The sequence below is a fragment of the Thamnophis sirtalis genome, unplaced genomic scaffold (genome assembly GCF_051295495.1).
Source record: "Thamnophis sirtalis isolate CommonGarterSnake01/CBP01778 unplaced genomic scaffold, rThaSir2_p1.2 scaffold_6, whole genome shotgun sequence".
Taxonomy (NCBI): domain Eukaryota; kingdom Metazoa; phylum Chordata; class Lepidosauria; order Squamata; family Natricidae; genus Thamnophis; species Thamnophis sirtalis.
Genome location: NW_028261386.1, coordinates 47,092,013 through 47,110,679, shown reverse-complemented (window position 1 = coordinate 47,110,679; position 18,667 = coordinate 47,092,013). Strand labels below are relative to the sequence as shown.

The 18,667-nt window shown below is 33.2% G+C and overlaps 1 protein-coding gene across 1 annotated transcript in view; it reads left to right on the top strand.

Moving 5' to 3' along the window:
• USH2A (usherin) overlaps window positions 1–18,667 on the top strand; it is a 461,429-nt gene that overhangs the window by 122,555 nt on the left and 320,207 nt on the right. The window contains exon 18 of the mRNA XM_087718552.1: window positions 8,011–8,241. Within this exon, the coding sequence (XP_087574678.1) occupies window positions 8,011–8,241 (231 nt within the window). The remainder of the gene's footprint in view (window positions 1–8,010; window positions 8,242–18,667) is intronic.

Below are 18,667 nucleotides of genomic sequence, written 5' to 3'. Positions count from 1 at the left end.
GAAACCTGAGTAATTGTTTTTCAATGAAAAATCACCAAATATCACTATTAAAATCAGGTCTGAAGTTCATGCAAATCTTCCTACTGCTTGTGCTGCCAGTGAGAACAGCTGGTGGCTGTGGGAAGATAACCATTTAGTTATTGTCTCTTGCTCATGTGTCAAAATAAAAGTGAATATTTAGACATGCAGGGGGGCTGACAGGTCCATCTGTGTAGGTATTACCACAAAAAAAGAAAAAAACCCAAACCTAGATAGCAATATTGCCACAACCAAGCTAGGAAAGAGCTTGTGTGATGTTTGTGAATATTTCTGTCTTTCCTTGGTTTGCATTGTCATGGAGACTAGGATCAGCATGAGAATATGCTATTAATATTTTAGAGAACTTATTTCTAATATTCAGAAAAATAATAAAATAATGCAAAATCATTTGCATACAGTGTGCAGAATATGCAAAAAGAATTCTGATACCTGAATTACAAGCAAATGTCCAAATTCCCACTGCTGCTTAACAATCTGTTCATCTTCGTGTATTTGTTTCTTCTAGGTATTCATCATTTCTAGTGAAGCTATGCAGTAGCACTCATAAGCGACCATTAATTTAAAATATTGTAAAAACTTTAAATGGCCTGTATCTAATAGACTTCCTTTATGTGAACCTGAAATAAACAATGTTATTGATTAGATAGTCCTAGCACTGCAATTCTGAATCGATGAACTAAACATTTAGTGGTCATTCAATTGAATGATATTATAGCAGGGGAGGGAGGAACCAAGACACACCTCAGTGCTACTATCAACTCATGATGATTATGTCTATCCTTTGAAATAGTACAGATTATATTTTATGGAAACTCGTGGCTAATTCTAGTCTAATCATGAGCAAGCAATAAAGATTACACAAAGAAAAATAACATCCTGGCAAGGTAGTTACAGTTTAGTAAATTAGACAGGAAACTACTGAATCTGCTCTTTTCTTAAACCAAATTGCTTTAAAAAAATAAAAATACATAACAAGCTATGCATATCAACTGATGCATAGATGTTTACATTAATTGTATTTGTGCAATTCCACATTCTTCCATATAGACCTTAAGCTATATTGATACATAGCACCTCATGGGTCATAACATCCTTGTTATGACCCATAACAAGTTCAGATAATTATTACAGTATCTGTTAAATTAATGGAGAATGCTTAAAAGCTGTTTGTCAAAACAATTATATATAATCTCCAGTAAACCATTCTATTCTAGATTGCAGCTAGGAGAGAATAATGGCCAGGTTCTTTTCAAACTTGCTTGTAGTCAATATGACAGGTAGTGGAGTAGTTTCATAGATTAAAAATGTTTAATTTAATCCACCAGATCACTTCCTATCATTTTAAATTTATATCCAGGGAGTCTTGGCTCCTCAGGGTTGCCTATTCAAATTTTTAATTTTTAATGTCTTTTAAATTACTTCTTTTGTCAATCTTGTTTAAATCGGGAGGAATTTAGAAAGAAATACTTTGAATATCATATACTTTGGAAAAGTATATGCCACTAATCAAAACCATGTGTTTTTCTTGTGTTATAATGGCTGTATACTCTAAGCATAATACTCTATCACAGTCTTTAAAATCACCCATAATTAATTAACTAGTAATTAGTGGAACATTAGATTTCGCTTTTTCTGTAAAAAGTAAAATAGGCCGGCTGCTTATCTCTGGTTTGAAAATGCACAATGCTTTCATTCAAGTACATAAAAATCTGTCATTGTGAATGGGACCCAAGGAGATTAAACAAGTAGTCTTAATATGTTAATTTATTATTTTAATTACAGCAATTTTGTATATAGTCGTTAGTGTACACTAATATTTTTTCACCTTTTTATTCATAATGCATACACCAATCATCTCATCCTTTCTTGGCAATTGCTGGGGGAGGGTGCTTTTTATTGTTCCAGCTTTCATAACACACTGTTTGTTCTTAGTTGTGAAATCATTTTGTTCACTTCTGTCTTGAATAATCCCTCATTAAGCCAATCATTTTGAGTCCTGTGCTAAAAAGTGAAAAACTGGCAAGTAAGTGCAGCATTCCAAATTGCATACAGGTATATATGTATAAATATTAGTGTATGCCCAGACATGGACATATACATATGTGGTGCTATGTTCTTTTCATTTTAAGCAGTCATAGAACACAATAAAATGCCTTTTAAGGATGTGTCTTTTAATTAGTCCCTCTTCTTTGAATTTAATTTCAATTGTGGTTCATCTATTGGCATGACATCTACACTCGTGAAGGTGATGATAAGGCCTAGACAGCAGAGGTGATAAGAAGAAGAGAGTAAATGAAGAATTGAAGCTTCTTTAGGAAGCTTCTATTTTACCAAAGTAAAATAAAAAATTGGCTTCATTTTTGATGAAAACCCACAAGCAGCATTGGAAATTGTGTGACAATTTTGCTTGGTTAATCATCCCATTATTTATTTCAAGACTATAGGCACTATGTTACAATTAGAGACATGAAGCATAATCTGAGAAATATAGATATGACAGATTGCTTAAATAACTTGTGAGATAAACTGTATCTGCTCAGTATTTTGTCTTGCCAGAAATTCTCTGGCTACAGATTGGGTGCTCTTTCTCTACCACTGTAAGAGCCAAAACTTATTTATTTGTTCTCCCCAAAGGACATATTTCACTCCTTAGGAAATTGTGCAAATTATTCTGTTGTCAGTATGTCAAATTTGCATGGTCTTTAGGCTGAGTTTAAGTTGTATTTCTCTTGATTAAAAGCTTTTGGTTCAAAGCAATACTTTTTAATTGCCTAATGATATAAGTCACTTCTTAGGAAAGAGCCATGCATTTAGGAGTTCATTTGCAATATAACTGAAAAATTCATTGCATGGCAGTAAAACAATTTACTGTTAATTACAAGGAGAAGAATTTGCTGTACCATGCTCACAGATTGCCATGAATCATGCAGCACTCCTAGAGATTTATAACAGATGTGTAAGTGGGATGAATTAGCAGGGTTTAATAACAGAGACACAAATCATGCAGACTTCAAGGAGCTTTAATTGATATACTAGAATGTGACGGGCATGAATCACTCAGCCATTCAACAGCACTGTAACATATGGTCAGCTCAATATGCTGCATCTTAAATCGGTTGGTGAGTTGTTGGTTGTCCCATATGGTGGAAGCAATATATTTTTAAGGACTTTTTTATATAAAAAGACACCATCACATTTACTTTTTTATAAAAAAATGATTCAATATGCTCATAATAAGGTGAACTCTTAAAACTTGTTGTGTATGTTTTAAGGCATACTATATACTGTAAACAGATTTTCTGAAAGAGTTGATTAAAAGGTTGAAGTTTTCAATGGAAACATGTAGTTTTAATCATTCTATTTTTTATTATACCGAACATATATATCTTACTAGACCCCAGTTCCTTGCCAGTGCTTTATCCAAAGTGACCTGGGCCTTCTCTACTAGAAGAAGTTGTATCATGAAGGAGTTCCAGAGAGAAGAAGTAACAAGGAACACATACTTACCAGAGGTGGTATTCTGACCAGTTCTGGATAACTGGTAGCAGAAATTTTAAGTAGTTCAGAGAACCGATAAATACCACCTCTGTCTGGCCCCTCCCCCATCTATTCCCTGCTTCCTGAATCCCAGCTGATCAGGAGGAAATGGGGATTTTACAGTAACCTTCCTGGAGTGGGGTGGAAATTGAGATTTTACAGTATCTTTCCCCTGCCATGCCCACAGAACCGGTAGTAAAAAAAAATTGAATCCCACCACTGATACTTTCCATGGTAGGAATCTCATTTTACCACCTACATCAGTCTTTCTCAAATTCGGTAATTTTAAAATGTCTGGGATTTCAACTCCCAGAACTCTCCAGGCTGGATGGAAAGTTCTGGGAGTTGAAGTCCGTACATCTTAAAGTTGCTGAGGTTTAGAAAGACTGATCTAGATGTCTAAGCACAGCTGCAAAAATTTGACTTACTAGAGACTACCATATATAGATGCCTTTCACTCCTATGACATTTTTATGATTGCTTATTGTTGGGTTTCAGCATTTATGTTAGCATTTTATTATGGTCTTTCAATTTATTTTGGTTTTTCTTTTTATATTCTTCATTGTTTTAAATCATTCCATTAAATTTAAATACACTATTAGACTGTTGTATCTTGAATAGGGTACAACCACAGTTTCAGATTAAGGGAAGAGGTTTCTTTTCAAGTGAAATCTGTTAAATCTGGGTCCTTTAAATTGATGGTTTCCTGGAAATGCACAGAGGACTCCATTGCTGACTAATGTTTCCTTGTCTGAAGTGCTGAACCCAATCTATACAGTCAGGCCTAATGATCAACCTCGCTAGGTTAATGTGAAGTCAGCTGGGATGATGGAGACCTTACATTGCTGAAAACATTCCTGGGATATAACAATAGTCAAGTCTCTCAAGTGAATGAGTGATCTTCCACTCTCTGGGCAAGCCTCCAATTACACATTTGCTTACAAAGTGAAATTGTGCATGAGACACAAATGCTGTTTTTTTAAAAATGGATAACCCTACATGTCACTATTCAAAAGGTTGAAATTATAATGAGCAGTTGGCAAAGCATAAATGAGACTGTATCTTCATGAATGTTACTCACGGTTCTACTAGAAATGTAGCTATTTAGAAATGTGATGAAAGGGGAAACCTTAAGAAGCATATTTTTTGAGATAAAGCCAAGAGCACTAAGTGCTACCTGTATAATATTTCACTGAGGGGATTCCTTTTAGTATAAATGCATGAAAGAAAAGTAGACCAGTAAAGGTTTAGTAACTGTAATACAGATGCATTTTTATTAGCTTTAAAACCTGACATGCTATAGGAAAGCTTTAGCAGCTGCATTAGTAAACCTGACAGATTTGCGAAAGAATTCACTATCCTTAGAAGCACGGTTGCCAGAATTTAATGTCAACAATTAAAATTTATTTTGATCCTCACCTAGTGTTTATTACTGTTTGTATACACAACAGACCTTACTAATACAGTGATGCACTATTAGATGGAATTACCATCTGTTCACAGTGAAATGTTGGCATCTGTCTTAGTTTCTAAAGCTAAAATGATATTGGTTCAAACAAAGCAAAGTTAACTGCTCTTTACTTATCAACAATTATATTTTTCTTTCATGCATGCAGATATAATGTGCTCACACAGAGACTTGCACACAAACATATTCATAGAAGACTTTATCTTTTTTTTAATAGTAAGCTATAAAATTATATCTGTACTTGATGTATTGTTAATAGGGAACTTTATGGATTGTCTGTTCTTTTGATTTTGGGGGGAATTCTCTTGTAATTCTAGACAGTGTAATAAGTTTTTAACATTTGAATGCTTTAGTTGGTATTTTATATATTTTACTGAAGAAATTTTAGAAACCTGATATACTTAAAATATGCAAAATATAATTCAGTCTTTTAAAACAAAGAATGCTTTTATAGATGTATTTTAAAAGACCAGAATAAATTTACAATAAATAAATAAAATGATAATTCCAACAGGTATTAGTCATAACTTTAAGAAGCATATATTGTGGCTGCTAGATTCTATTATATATTGCATAAACGGTGATATGGAGATATGTGCTATTTATTATCTAAAGGTCCCCCCCTTCACACACATATGTGATTTGTTGATGTGTAAATTTCAGAAGAATTCTTCATGTTGGAGCACAAACATTGTGAATCATCAAAATATGGTGTTTACAATTCTAATCTTCAACTAAAGGTGTTGCATTCTGAAATATTAATTTTCTATTTCATATATTATGAAATGTTACTACTATTTAATATAGCAATGCTACTATTTAATATATGTACCATAGTGAACTAACTGTAACTAGTACATTTATTTTTGCTGGAGTAGACTTGAAAATGATTAAAAAATCAATATTTTCCTGTCAAGGAAGTAAATGTTACAATGCATTTAAATAATTAAGTGCGCAAGTGCCATAAAAGCTTCAAATTTGGATAGGAAAGATGCTATAATTACAGTATAAGCCTCTCCAATTTATTATTAGAATATATTTATGGAAGATTTGCCGTTTGTTCTAAAGATGGCTATGTGTATTCATTTTAGGCAATAATAAATTTTACAGCTTCTGTTTTTAGTAGTTAAAAGCTGAATTGGGATATTAAATCGTGGCAGTTACATCCAAAGTGCTGACATAGCTGAATAACTCTAAAGGTGAAATTTCAATTGTAAAGCCCATGTTTTCTTTCGAAACCTGTGCAGTAATGCTGCATTTCATTAATGCTCAGTGCTACTTATGTGGGAAGGCTTGTAATCTCATATGCCAGAACTTCAAATTTCAACACAGTAAATTTTGACCAAAGCAGTATGTTACTAATTAGATTATGAAGTCATAAATGATATCTGAACAAGAATTTATAATGCATAGCTTGGCTAGTAATTTTTTGACTCTCATCTTTTCCTTTATCTTAAAGTAACCTTTCTTCACCCTGCATAAAAAGCAATAGCAGTACATTAGATGTTCATATAAAAATGCAAAAAAATATGTTTATAGTTTTATATATCAAACACTTTAAAGATGCATTATTAATTTATTATGAACAAAGATCTTGCTGTTAACTCTTAGCACAATGCCCTGAATGAATTTACAGGATTCATATTTTACTTCATATTCTCTAAATGAATTATGTGCTGTATGATAACAGAAGTATCTGACTTTGATATATGTGGCATAGTTTAAGACTCCTCATGCAGAAAACACGACTGCAGAGTAAATTTACAAAGTAATACTTGCTTGGAATTCACAATGGAACAACGTATTTTATATCTGCAAGGAGCATAATACTTTCGATAGGTAAAGTGCTATTGTATGTTGCAATTAACCACCTAATTGTCAGCATAATGTGCCACACCCTTTGAAGAAAGCTTCAATCTGTTTGTAAGTCTTGAAAGGCGATTGCATAAAGAATGTGACTAACAACAAGTATGTTTATATAACATGTAAAAAAAGTCTGCCAAAATAGGAAAATACTTTGTTCTTTTATCAAACTCATACTGCACACGCTTTCCAGACAATTAACAGACAAAGCACATTAATAAAATATTCCAGACATAGCACAATTTTTTCAATAACATGCATATATGCATGTACATGCAAAAGTATTATGTGGTATGCAGACAAATGGTCTTTGCCAGACCAGTTGCCATCAGAGTACCATGTGAAAAGTTATCCATCGGATCTGAGGTTAGATTTTCAATTTCCCACATTAGTGTTTATTCATCATCATGACTGCAGATAATGGGATTTGCCTTTTATGGAGATGAAGATCTGTGCAAGTCTTATAGAACTTTTCATTTTAGCCAAGTTATATGTGCATGCCTATCTGAAAGATTGACAAATGCTAGGTATTCATAGTATTTTGCATATATAAAGGATTCTTATGGTGAAGTTTCTATCTTCAGAATTCATGTATATTTGCTCAATTGCTTTGTATTACTATTATTCAATTTAAGATAGCACTATTGTGTTCTAACAAAGGAATAAACAAAATCAATGTCAAGTCAATAAACATCTCATATTTGCGAGTCTTTTCTGCCAATATCATTGTATATTCTGATTCAAAGGAATTATTTGAATTTGTACCATAATGTTTGCATTGTTTTTATGATATTAATGTGAAAATACTCTGCAAATAGTAAAAGAAAACGCTAGGAGTGCTGGTCAGTCAAACAAGGAATTGGCAGATCATATTTTTTCATTTCTAACAATTTAAATATTATTATGTACAGTGGTATGATTGTATAAAAATCTAAGGGAGTTTGCAAGCTATATTATGAATAGTTACTTTGGTTACACTTTTTATTAAAGATTTATAAAATATAAGAAACAAAGCATTAAACTTTTTTGTTCTTTCTTTCTTTCTTTCTTTCTTTCTTTCTTTCTTTCTTTCTTTCTTTCTTTCTTTCTTTCTTTCGAAATAGCTCCAGTTCTGCTAATAGCACCCGACACTGAAGGAATAAACAGTTCTGTAATAAAGATAACTTGGTATGAGCCTGAAGAACTTAATGGACCTCCTCCAATTTATCAGCTGGAAAGAATAGATATATCTTTAGCAATATCAGATGTAAATGTAAAAAAAGGCATTCGTTTTCCAGGAAATGGGTATTACAAGTTTCCAAATTCTATTTTGCCTGCAGACACCTATTTTACAGGTAAGGAAATTTCATTCATTCATTCATTCATTCATTCATTCATTCATTCATTCATTCATTCATTCATTCTATCTAGCTATCTAGCTATCTAGCTATCTAGCTATCTAGCTATCTAGCTATCTAGCTATTTTTATAGACACCCATCTCAGTCAATGACTTTCGGCAGGATATAATTCAAAACTATATTATAATCAAACTATTAAAACATTTTTTAAAAATAAAAACTATAAAAACATCCAAATAAATAAATATATATAGCAGCCCAGATACTTGGCCAGTTATCAATACAGCCAGGAAATGGGGCTATTGACACATTCAGTGCCTCAAGATCAGGAACATAGCCAGGTTTTTAGGGTTTACAAAAGGCTTACAGGATTGGGACCATTATACTCTCCAAAGAGGATATTCCCTAATTCCCAGCCACTGTGGAAAAAGCCCATTTTCTAGACCCTGCCAGCTGAACACTCTTTGACTGATGAGATCTACAGCATGTCCATTCTACTATATCTGGTTGGACAGGTAGAGACTCTTTGAAAAAGGGGATTCCTCAGGTGCCCTGGCCCCAAGCCATAGTCTACACTATGTTTACTTCAAAACACTTTAGAGTACATTCTGATGGACATTTTCTTTGGATGGATTTCCTCTGGATTTGCTATTTTACTTTTCAGAGTTTTGCTACATAAATCAATATTGTTCTTTAAAAGGCCACTCTTCAGAATTTTTTTTCATGTATCTTAATTTGTAGTGTGAGAAAATATGGCATTATTTATTTACCAAAAAAAGCAAGTATTCTTCATCAGGTGACCTTTAATTGCATATTATATTTTTGTAAGTTTACACTGCAGCTCAGTTGGAAAGGGATTTGGGGAATTTTTGCACATCAGTGTTCAGGGACACACTTGTTTCTACTTCTGTCCCTGCAGGCAACTCTCAAGTCAATATTTTATTCTTTTGCCAGAATACTGGAAATCTACTTAGCCTGGCACAAATTTCTCTTTTTTTCTACATGTTGATTGTATTTCATGGATCATAGGAATTATATAATGCCTATCTTTTAATTGGATTTGAGAGGGTTGCATGCTGATTTCAACAGCTTTGAAATGTATACTTTACATACTTAAAGGATCTTACCACATGCTGATGTTTCAGTGTCATTCCTTAGGGAGTTCAGTATTAGATTATATGAAATATTACATGAAGATTCTATTAAACCCTTTCCCATTCTGTCAGAAAAAGGATGTCTCAACTGGGCTAAGTATAGAAACACATTTAAGTGGCCATCCTATCCTCTCTTATCTGAAACTAAGTCCCACAGAACAGAACATGAATCAACATGCAAATGATTGAACAATTCATTTCTGAAAAGTCTTTCTTTTTAATCAAAAGTCATCTTTCTAAAAGCAAAAGTGTATTTCATGATTCTCTGCACATCACATTTGCTAACTAGTAAACACATCCTCATCTCAGCCATACCTCCCAAACCAACCTACGTCCTCTTGTTATTAAACCTGATAAAGTTAAATTTCAGAGTTATTTTGGTCTGCAGTGTTCTTTGTTAATGAGGAACTCAAAATTGCTTCTTTGAGTCAAAGCTTTTCTACTTATTTATAAGAGCATCATACTCTTTCAATTGCCATTATTATGAATTTGAGAATCACACATATAATCCCCCCCTCATGTTATGCAATGCCTAAGAACCACAGTACAATTGATTAGTATTTTGAATAAAATTTATGTCATCCTTATGAAGAGGATGAAGGTTCTTTCATGTTCTTACTTCCTTATTACAAGATGATATAGTTACTCAAATGCTCTATAATTAGAGAAGTCTATAATAGCCCGCCCTGCCTTGACTGCAAAACATATACCTTATTTCCAGCAATTTTCATTAAAGAATGTTGTCTTTTTATTTATAAGAACTTTATTTGAACCTTGGACAAAAACCCTAGCCAAAGAACACACACATCAAGGTAATAAACAATATATGGCAGACCTTAGGAATACATTTATAAAAATTAATAGGAACCAAAATGGTTTTTTATGAAGGAAATGTTGGATTTAGCCTGCGAAGGACCTGGTGATTAAGAGCTCAGAAAATAAATAGTAATTGCTTAGAGTTATTTCCAGTTCAATAGAAGGTTGCTTAATATATTGTCCCCATTAATAGGCAGGTATATGGGTTGTGGTATGATCACTGCAGACCAAGCTCCCATTGTTGCAGAGTATTCTGAGCCATGCTTGGTTTTCCTTTCATTTATTCCTGTTGACAGTGATATGTCCCACTATGAACTATTAACTGGCCTCAGTAAAGGAAGAATTTAACTGTCCTTTCATTTTTTTCTCTTAGAACTTCTTTTGCTAACATTGTGGTCTTGCACTTAAATGATTTCACAGTTCTCCTTCTTGAACAAGACATTTTCTTTCTTCCTTCTTCCTAATCCCAAGAAGCCTAAATAAAGGGTGAGACACTTTTAAAAAAAGTGATCCAGCACAACAAAGTGATTTCAGCTGCTTTGTGAACAAAACATCTTAAAACATTTTCTAATGTGCACCAACAGGGATTTATGCTACCAATGCACTGCACTAACCCTGACAGACAGTGTAAGTGTAATAGTTTTTGTAAGATGTAGGCAGTTTCAATCTGCATCAAACTTTGGTTTTTAATTCTCTTTTCTTTTCATGGAGAAATACAGATTTATTTAGGTCTTTGAGGAAGATCCCCAAATCTGTATGAATGATTATATTTGGCAAATGTATGGGTACTTCTGTTATTGTGGATGTCCCACTTGTCTGGAATGGTAGGGTCTCCTCCTTTGATCATGTGTTGGACTAGAAGACCTCCAAGTTTCCCTCCAATTCTGTTATTCTGTTCTGTATCTATTTAATACTGAACAATTTAAAAACATTTCAGTATCATATAATTTAATATAGGTAGTCCTTGATGACTATGTTAATTGGAACTGGAAGTTCCATCACTAAGCAATTAGGTAATAAACTGTGACCTCAAGTGACTACATTGACTTACAGTTACAACAGTTCCAGTGCCAGTTGTTAAGGTCAATGTCACTTGATCGCTTCTTGTTTTATTTTTTAGGAAGAGAAACTCATTCTGTCTCCATCTTTTCATTATGGAAATTTAAAGAGAGTGATGTCAGGTTGAATTAAGCAACTATAGTAAAACATTAGTAAATGAAAAAATAGAATTGAACCAGCATGGTAAATATTTTATATACTGTGTACTTAAACTTTCAGCTCACTTAGAAAAGAGTGTATAACATTCTTATAGTCTGTAAGGTATAATCTACACTGCCCTATAAACAGATTGAACAGAATTGAATGGAATTTTATTAGAAAATATTTCAAGTATAGTGCCCATTTTTTAAACCGATTACAAGTTTTCTTTTATTTTTTTATTGACTTTTTTCCCCCTGCCTTGTGGCTTTTTAAGACAGCGTGATGGTACTAACAAGTAGTTTATTGAACAAACAAGTATGAAAGACATTCATTGATTCTAATTGTCTGTCATGAATATCATGAGGAAGCATTTCTATGAATATTATCAGGGAATGTTTCATCCCACAATTGATCTTTTAGAAAGTTCAAATTAATATCTTGTCTAACGATGATGAGCCTTATCAATTGAGTGATTGCCAACATTAAAAAAGGAGGGAGGAGAGGATTAAAATGTGTTGTCCCTATTAGATTTAAGTACTTATGGCCCCAAATCAATCAGATCATAAACTGAGTAATGTTATTTCTGCCAAAACAATCAGTCAGGATTTATAATATATAGCTTTATCTGCTGAAAAATAATAGTATCATAAAAATTATAAAATCTAGCACTAATGTGTTGCATACTGTCTGTGTATACTTTTTCTCACAATCTTTCACTCTTGGACATGATAAGTAAACTTATAAGAACAATATTAATAAAAATATAAGGCCCATCAAAACTTGAATCTACATTTTTATTAATATTTTTCTTATCTTATCTTACTTACTTACTTACCAATCATGGTGTATATCCAATACGCTAAATGCTGTATTCTATTTCAAGATGCCCCATAAGAAATGGCTTTATTGGGATAGCAGGAGTATGTAGATATAAAAATATGCTTAGTTTGACTTACTCAACAATTCAGATGAAAATATTCAAACTATGTGATTGAGCTGCTTAGAGCCATAATTAGGGATAAATGTATTTTATTGTGTTTATTATCATCTGGATCTTGTTTGTGAAGGATGTAGAATTAGAGGATAGCAGTGGAAATAACAGGAGCAGGAAGAATACTTTGCTCCAGAAAAGGTCGAAACAACTGATTATATGTAGCCTTAAAAAAGGCAAACTGACAGAGCATGATTACATTCTTCTAATATAATATCCTTAATATTAACAAATGAATTGCCACCTTACACTTAGATGCAAAATAAATTATTAAAAATATAACTATTAGCATAACTATATTCAGAAAAGCTACTATTAGCATAAAAATAGAAAAAATATAAGAAGACTTATAGGCAGTATAATTCAAACAGCAGGAATATAATATGTTAAAATAATAGACAATACATTAATTATAGCAATCTCTCTTTCTCTGAACGCACACACACACACGCACACACACACACACACATGTATATTATATTTAGTGTCTTCCATGCATTTGAAGTAGAGAGCAATAATGTTCACATTTAATTTACAATGAAGTATGTATATGGAGATTCTCAGTCATCCAGGTCATAGTTGTCCCAAGAGTTCTTTTTCAAAAGGCCTTTCTTGGTTTTCTTTAAAGACGTTTTGCTTGTCATCTTAGAAGCTTCTTCAACTCTGACTGGATGGTGGGAAATGGAAGGATGTATGTTCCTTGTAGACAGCTGGTCATTTGCATTCTTTTAGAGAGTCATTGAGGCAACCCAGAGGTTTACCTGTGTTGTCAGAGTCACCTGAGTGATGCAAATGGGTGTGGAACCACTTTTGTGGAACCATGGAAAGGACTGTGATGTAGACAGGAGATAGATGATGTTGTATACCTCCCCCTCTGTTGAGAGAGGGCTGTTCAATTTTGATATAGATGGCCTCTTTGACTCCTCTTTCAAACCAGCGATCACCTTTGTCCAAAATGTGGACTTTGCTGTCTTCAAAATAGTGGCCCTTGTCTTTTAAATGCAGATGGACTGCTGAATCTTGTCCTGATCATAATATAACATAACATAACATAACATAACATAACATAACATAACATAACATCACATCACATCACATCACATCACATCACATCACAACACAACACAACACAACACAACATAACATAACATAACATAACATAACATAATATAATAATACAATTGAATTGAGTAGAAAGCCTATATGCAACTTAAATTTTGCATTATTTTGCTTGATAAATTCCTAGTAATTTATTTACTTTAATTTATTTACTTATCACGTCAATCAGGTTCAAGCAGTTCCTCCATTCTTTCATGGCAACAGCCTCTATGTTAAGCTATAGAAATGTGTTTTTGACCCACCTGTTAGGAATATTGTATTTCCTTGAAAGGAATTCAGAGTGCCTCTTGTGTACCCTTGCCAATTTACATGATACCTCCACTGTCACCCAATTTCACTTCCTCTCCCATCCAACAGCCACTTACCTGTTGGCTGGCCTGGGATTACCAATTTTCTGCTGTTTTTCTCATTGACTTTCCTTGACAATCACATTGCTGCAACATACCTTGGCAGTGTGGCAGCATAGCAACATTGTAATGGCCACAATTTTCCCAAATTTTCCATCTCAGAGGAGCAATGGGTCCCAGATCTTGAATACATTCAATAAGTTAGCTCTCTTGAAGTTCTTGATTCATAAGCTGTTGCCCCATGATGTATCATTTCACCTGATTGAAGGTTACAAACAAATGGACACAGAATAGTAGTATATAGTTAATAATAATTTAATTGTCCTGTTGCCTCTTAATTCATTATGCAATGTAAATCCTCTACTTTTCTTCAAAATGGTATTAGGAAATAAGTTTTTCTCTTCTTAAATTTAAATTGGGTATACTCTCCATATATGCTATTTGTTTTCATTTGAGTAGTTTTATTTTCTCTGTGAGATACTTTTCTGAATGACATTTTGTTTAGATTTTCATTTTTTTTCTTAACCTTTTACTAATAACATTGACATTAATATACACATTTTGTAAATAATGGCATATGTAATATTAAAGGTATGAAGAATGAACTCAGCCTTATACCATAATGTGCTCTACATGAGGCTACCTCTAGAATCATTTCTGAAGACTCAGCTGACATTCAAATTGTGCATAGCCACAGATATACTGAATAGTGAAGTTATGTGATGGGAGATTCAAATTTTTTTACTACTGATTCTGTGGGCATGGCTTGGTGGGCATGACAGGGGAAGGTTACTGTAAAATATCCATTCCCACCTCCCTCCAGGAGAAGGATACTGTAAAATCTCCATTGCCTCCCCACTTCAGGGGAAGGTTACTGCAAAATCCCCATTTCCTTCCGATCAGCTGGGATTCAGGAGGCAAAGAATAGATGGGGGCAGGGCCAGTCAGAGGTGGTATTTACAGGTTCTCTGAACTTCTCAAAATTTCGACTACTAGTTCTCCAGAACTGGTCCGGACCTGCTGAATACCATCTCTGGTATAGTTACATTAGCTGGTCTCCTTTCATTTTTATTGGCTGCCAGGTAATTCTATTGTAATCCAGATTGCTACCTTTTACTTACAAAGTCCTTCATGATGTCCGGCACTTCTGCCTTTTCAGACTCTGTTCCAAGTTGAAAATTCTTGGATTAATGGGGAAAGGAGCAGGGCCTTTTTTATTAAAGGTGAGTGACCTCTGCTTCTACAGATACAGCTGGAGTATATTTCTTTGGTATCCTTCACCTTTGGCTGTGGATTGTTGCTAGAGATAACACTTTTGTATTACTAATTTACTCCTACAAACTCCATTTTTCTATCTTTATTAAACTTCAGTCAATGAGGTGAAAGGCATTTGGCATCGGTTTGAGTGGCTAATTTTGTTCTTATTTATATTATTTTTCTCTTTTTGTATCTTGGCTCTCTCCATCTGTCTTTTTTCCCCTTTGTCACTATGCACCCTTGAGTACAAAAAGGGTACCAAATAAATAAAATTTTAGTAATAAAAATTAGCTATGCTTCACAGTCTGTCTGCTTGCCTATTACCAGACCTTATCTAATAGTGATGTATTAAAAAGAAATAACAATTTATAATGGAAAATAGCCCATTCCTTCTCCCCCAACCTCTTTTTTTAATTCCTTCATCACCATTACATTGTTTTGCTCAAATAAAAGTATTATCAGCATACATTCTCTAAAATGATTCATATTTACAGAATAAAAAACCATGACAGGATGGAAGAACACTATAAAAGCCACTGAAACTTGAACACGCTAATTCCTTAATTCAAGGATTATAAATCTAAATATAAATTGGATATTATTGATAGTTAATTACACATTTCAGGTCAAATAGAAACCCATATAATATCCAGATAGGCACTTATTTTGCATAAAATAGATCCAGCTTGGTAAAATAATCCATTTGCAACCTTTATTTGTACATATATTTATAGATTTTTATAGTCCTTTCCTTTTAATACAGTACTTTCTTTTTAAACATTTATTCTTTAATAGAAAAGGTTATATAGATAACTTATAGTAAGAAGAAATGCATGTTGAGATTCACACATTTATTTGCATCCAGTTGAAACTGGACAAGTATCAACCTTATAAAAGATTTGCTGTGCTACATTTATTATTTGTGTCTGGGGAGGGGAATTGTGTAAGATTTCCACAGATCCCATACCAATAGCTTTCTCATTATACTTTGGTAAGTCTGTTTGTTTTAAATGAAACATTTAAATGAGTATTTTGTTCCTCTCCACACTGAAGAATGTAACCATGTCAAGAATAACTAGGGGACACCACTAAATGAAATATTGTGTATTTCTTTCAGTTCCTTCCTCTTTGTTTAAATCATTAGCATTTTTCAGATTTGCTGCTGAGTAAGCAATTCTGCTTTAAAAACCTACGTACACCTGGAGATAGTCTAATCTTACACTTCTAGAAGTTGCAGTTTCTAATGAATTTTCACTTGTTTTCATTGAACATTTGTAGCCTGACCAAATAACTGCCAGTTTACCTTTGCACTCAACATTGATATTGTTTCCATCATAAACATGAATAGAATAATTGGTTCAAGAAAAACAATAACTGAAGGATTTTCATTTTTATTTTTCTAGTATCCATAGAACTGATTGTCTTTACACATGACTGTATATTTTCACTTAGGTTGATTCTCTTTCTCACCTAAGTACACCTAATCTTTTTTATTCACTGTAGCCTTAGCCTAATTAATAAAATTTGCAGAATTTCCATTTTATCATATATTTCATTCTTACCTGCTCAGATTCTGCCTTGGCATAAAGAGTTAAGTTTACATTTTCTGCATTTTACATAATTATATTGATTTTTAATGTCCATTTATTTTTAATTCATTCAGCACTTTACAGAGTCTTTTCTTGGGAAATTAATTTAGTTTTGCTTGACAATATTTGTACTGTCAAAGTTAGTATTAAACACAAAGATATACTGAACCTACCAGTAAAAGTCATAGATCTCCAGTTAATTATTAGGATCAGTTCAAGATGGTTGAAGTTCCAAGAATTTCCAGCAAATTAACCAAACTTTATTCTGGCTACACAATCTGGAATTTGTAGTACTATTGCTTTAGGAGAGCAATGGGTTTGGGAAGGCTGGCCTTAGCTGTAAAGGAGATAGTCAAATGATTGGCAGTTGGCTTTTAGGCTGAGCAGAGGAGCCAAGAAACAGAAGTATAATTATTTTGGCTCAGTTTATTATTAGCATCATACACATCCCTGAAGTCATATGAAGGAAAGTAATATAACAAGTTGCACAGGCTGAGAAGCTAAGAGTCAAGAATTTTATTGATCACTCTGGTCGCCAGTCCTGCAGTGTAGCCTAGGTTGGACTAATAATACCCTTGAAGATTAGGCTGGTAAAGGTTTCTCATTTGACTCCCCAGTACATTATCCTCTTCTTTTCTAAATGGGCTAAACTTTCTCCTTTTCCAGATGTTACACATAGAGAGCACCAACACTGATATCCAAAATGAAGAATCATCTAAATAAAGTTAAACAAACAAACATAAACACACACACACACACACACACACACACACACACACAGAATTATGTAGCTATCTGAGCATTACATATATTGTAGTCCATATATGAAGTTTAAATATTTATAACTGCTGTTACTGATTTACATTTTAATTTGACTTTTAAGTTTCACTTTTTCTAATTACTAAAAGTCTTCTCATGACTAAATCAAATTCATTTCTTGTTCTGCAAATTTTAGTTCTACTGAGTTGACCTCAGTTAAAGATTATGGTTTCTAGCCATCTGCCTCAACTAAATAGAAATATTGTGTTGTTTCAATTACTGACCGATTTAATGACCTAGTGTGATTCTCTGTCTGATTTCCTTTTTTCCCCTATCATTGTAACTTTCTAGCAGATGCTGACCTAGTATTTAATGTCTTCATTGCTTCAATAAACTATTTGCATTCCAATACTATATATCCATATTCATATCCAGAGTAACCATTTTACCAAGTTTGCTAAGTTATCCAAAATGTACATTTCAAAGAGCACTACTACAATTGCTAAATAACTATGTCCTGTGAATCAGAGAAAACATGCACCTAACAAGCAGTAAAAGTAAAATATTTCCTCTTTATGTAATAATCTTATAATGTGTATGTCTTTTTTAAAAAGAATGACACCAATAGATGCAAATGCATTAACACTCAACCTAAATAAATAAAGTTCAATGTAGCCCAGCTTTCATAGGCATTAATTTGGGCTGAGTCACTGACTCACAATACAGTAATTATCTAAAATACTTACATGCTGATTTTACCACAGGTTTTGAGCTTAAAAGATATGAACATTAAAAGAACCAGATTTTTTTTAAAAAAAAATAAAAAATAGAAGATTTAAAATATTTAAGAAAAATTGACCTACCATCTAAAGGAGAACAAAACTGGTGTAAAACCCTACAGGAAAAGCTTGATAATATACCACAGCAAGGATATCTTTTTAATTGTAAAGCTAATTCTCAGAATCATGCAGAGTAGACATTAGAATGCTGATATTGGAAAAAATGTTTCCCCCCCCAGAAGCTTGGTTCTGAAATGTTTTAGGGCTTTAGTGGTAATTCATAGAACTTTGAATATAAAATTTATAGAAAGTCAATTAAATTCCTTTAAGATGAACGAAGTAGAGTGAGCCAGACTAATACAATCTCTGGTTCATGGCATTCTGCATCATCTACCACTTTCACAAGTGGTA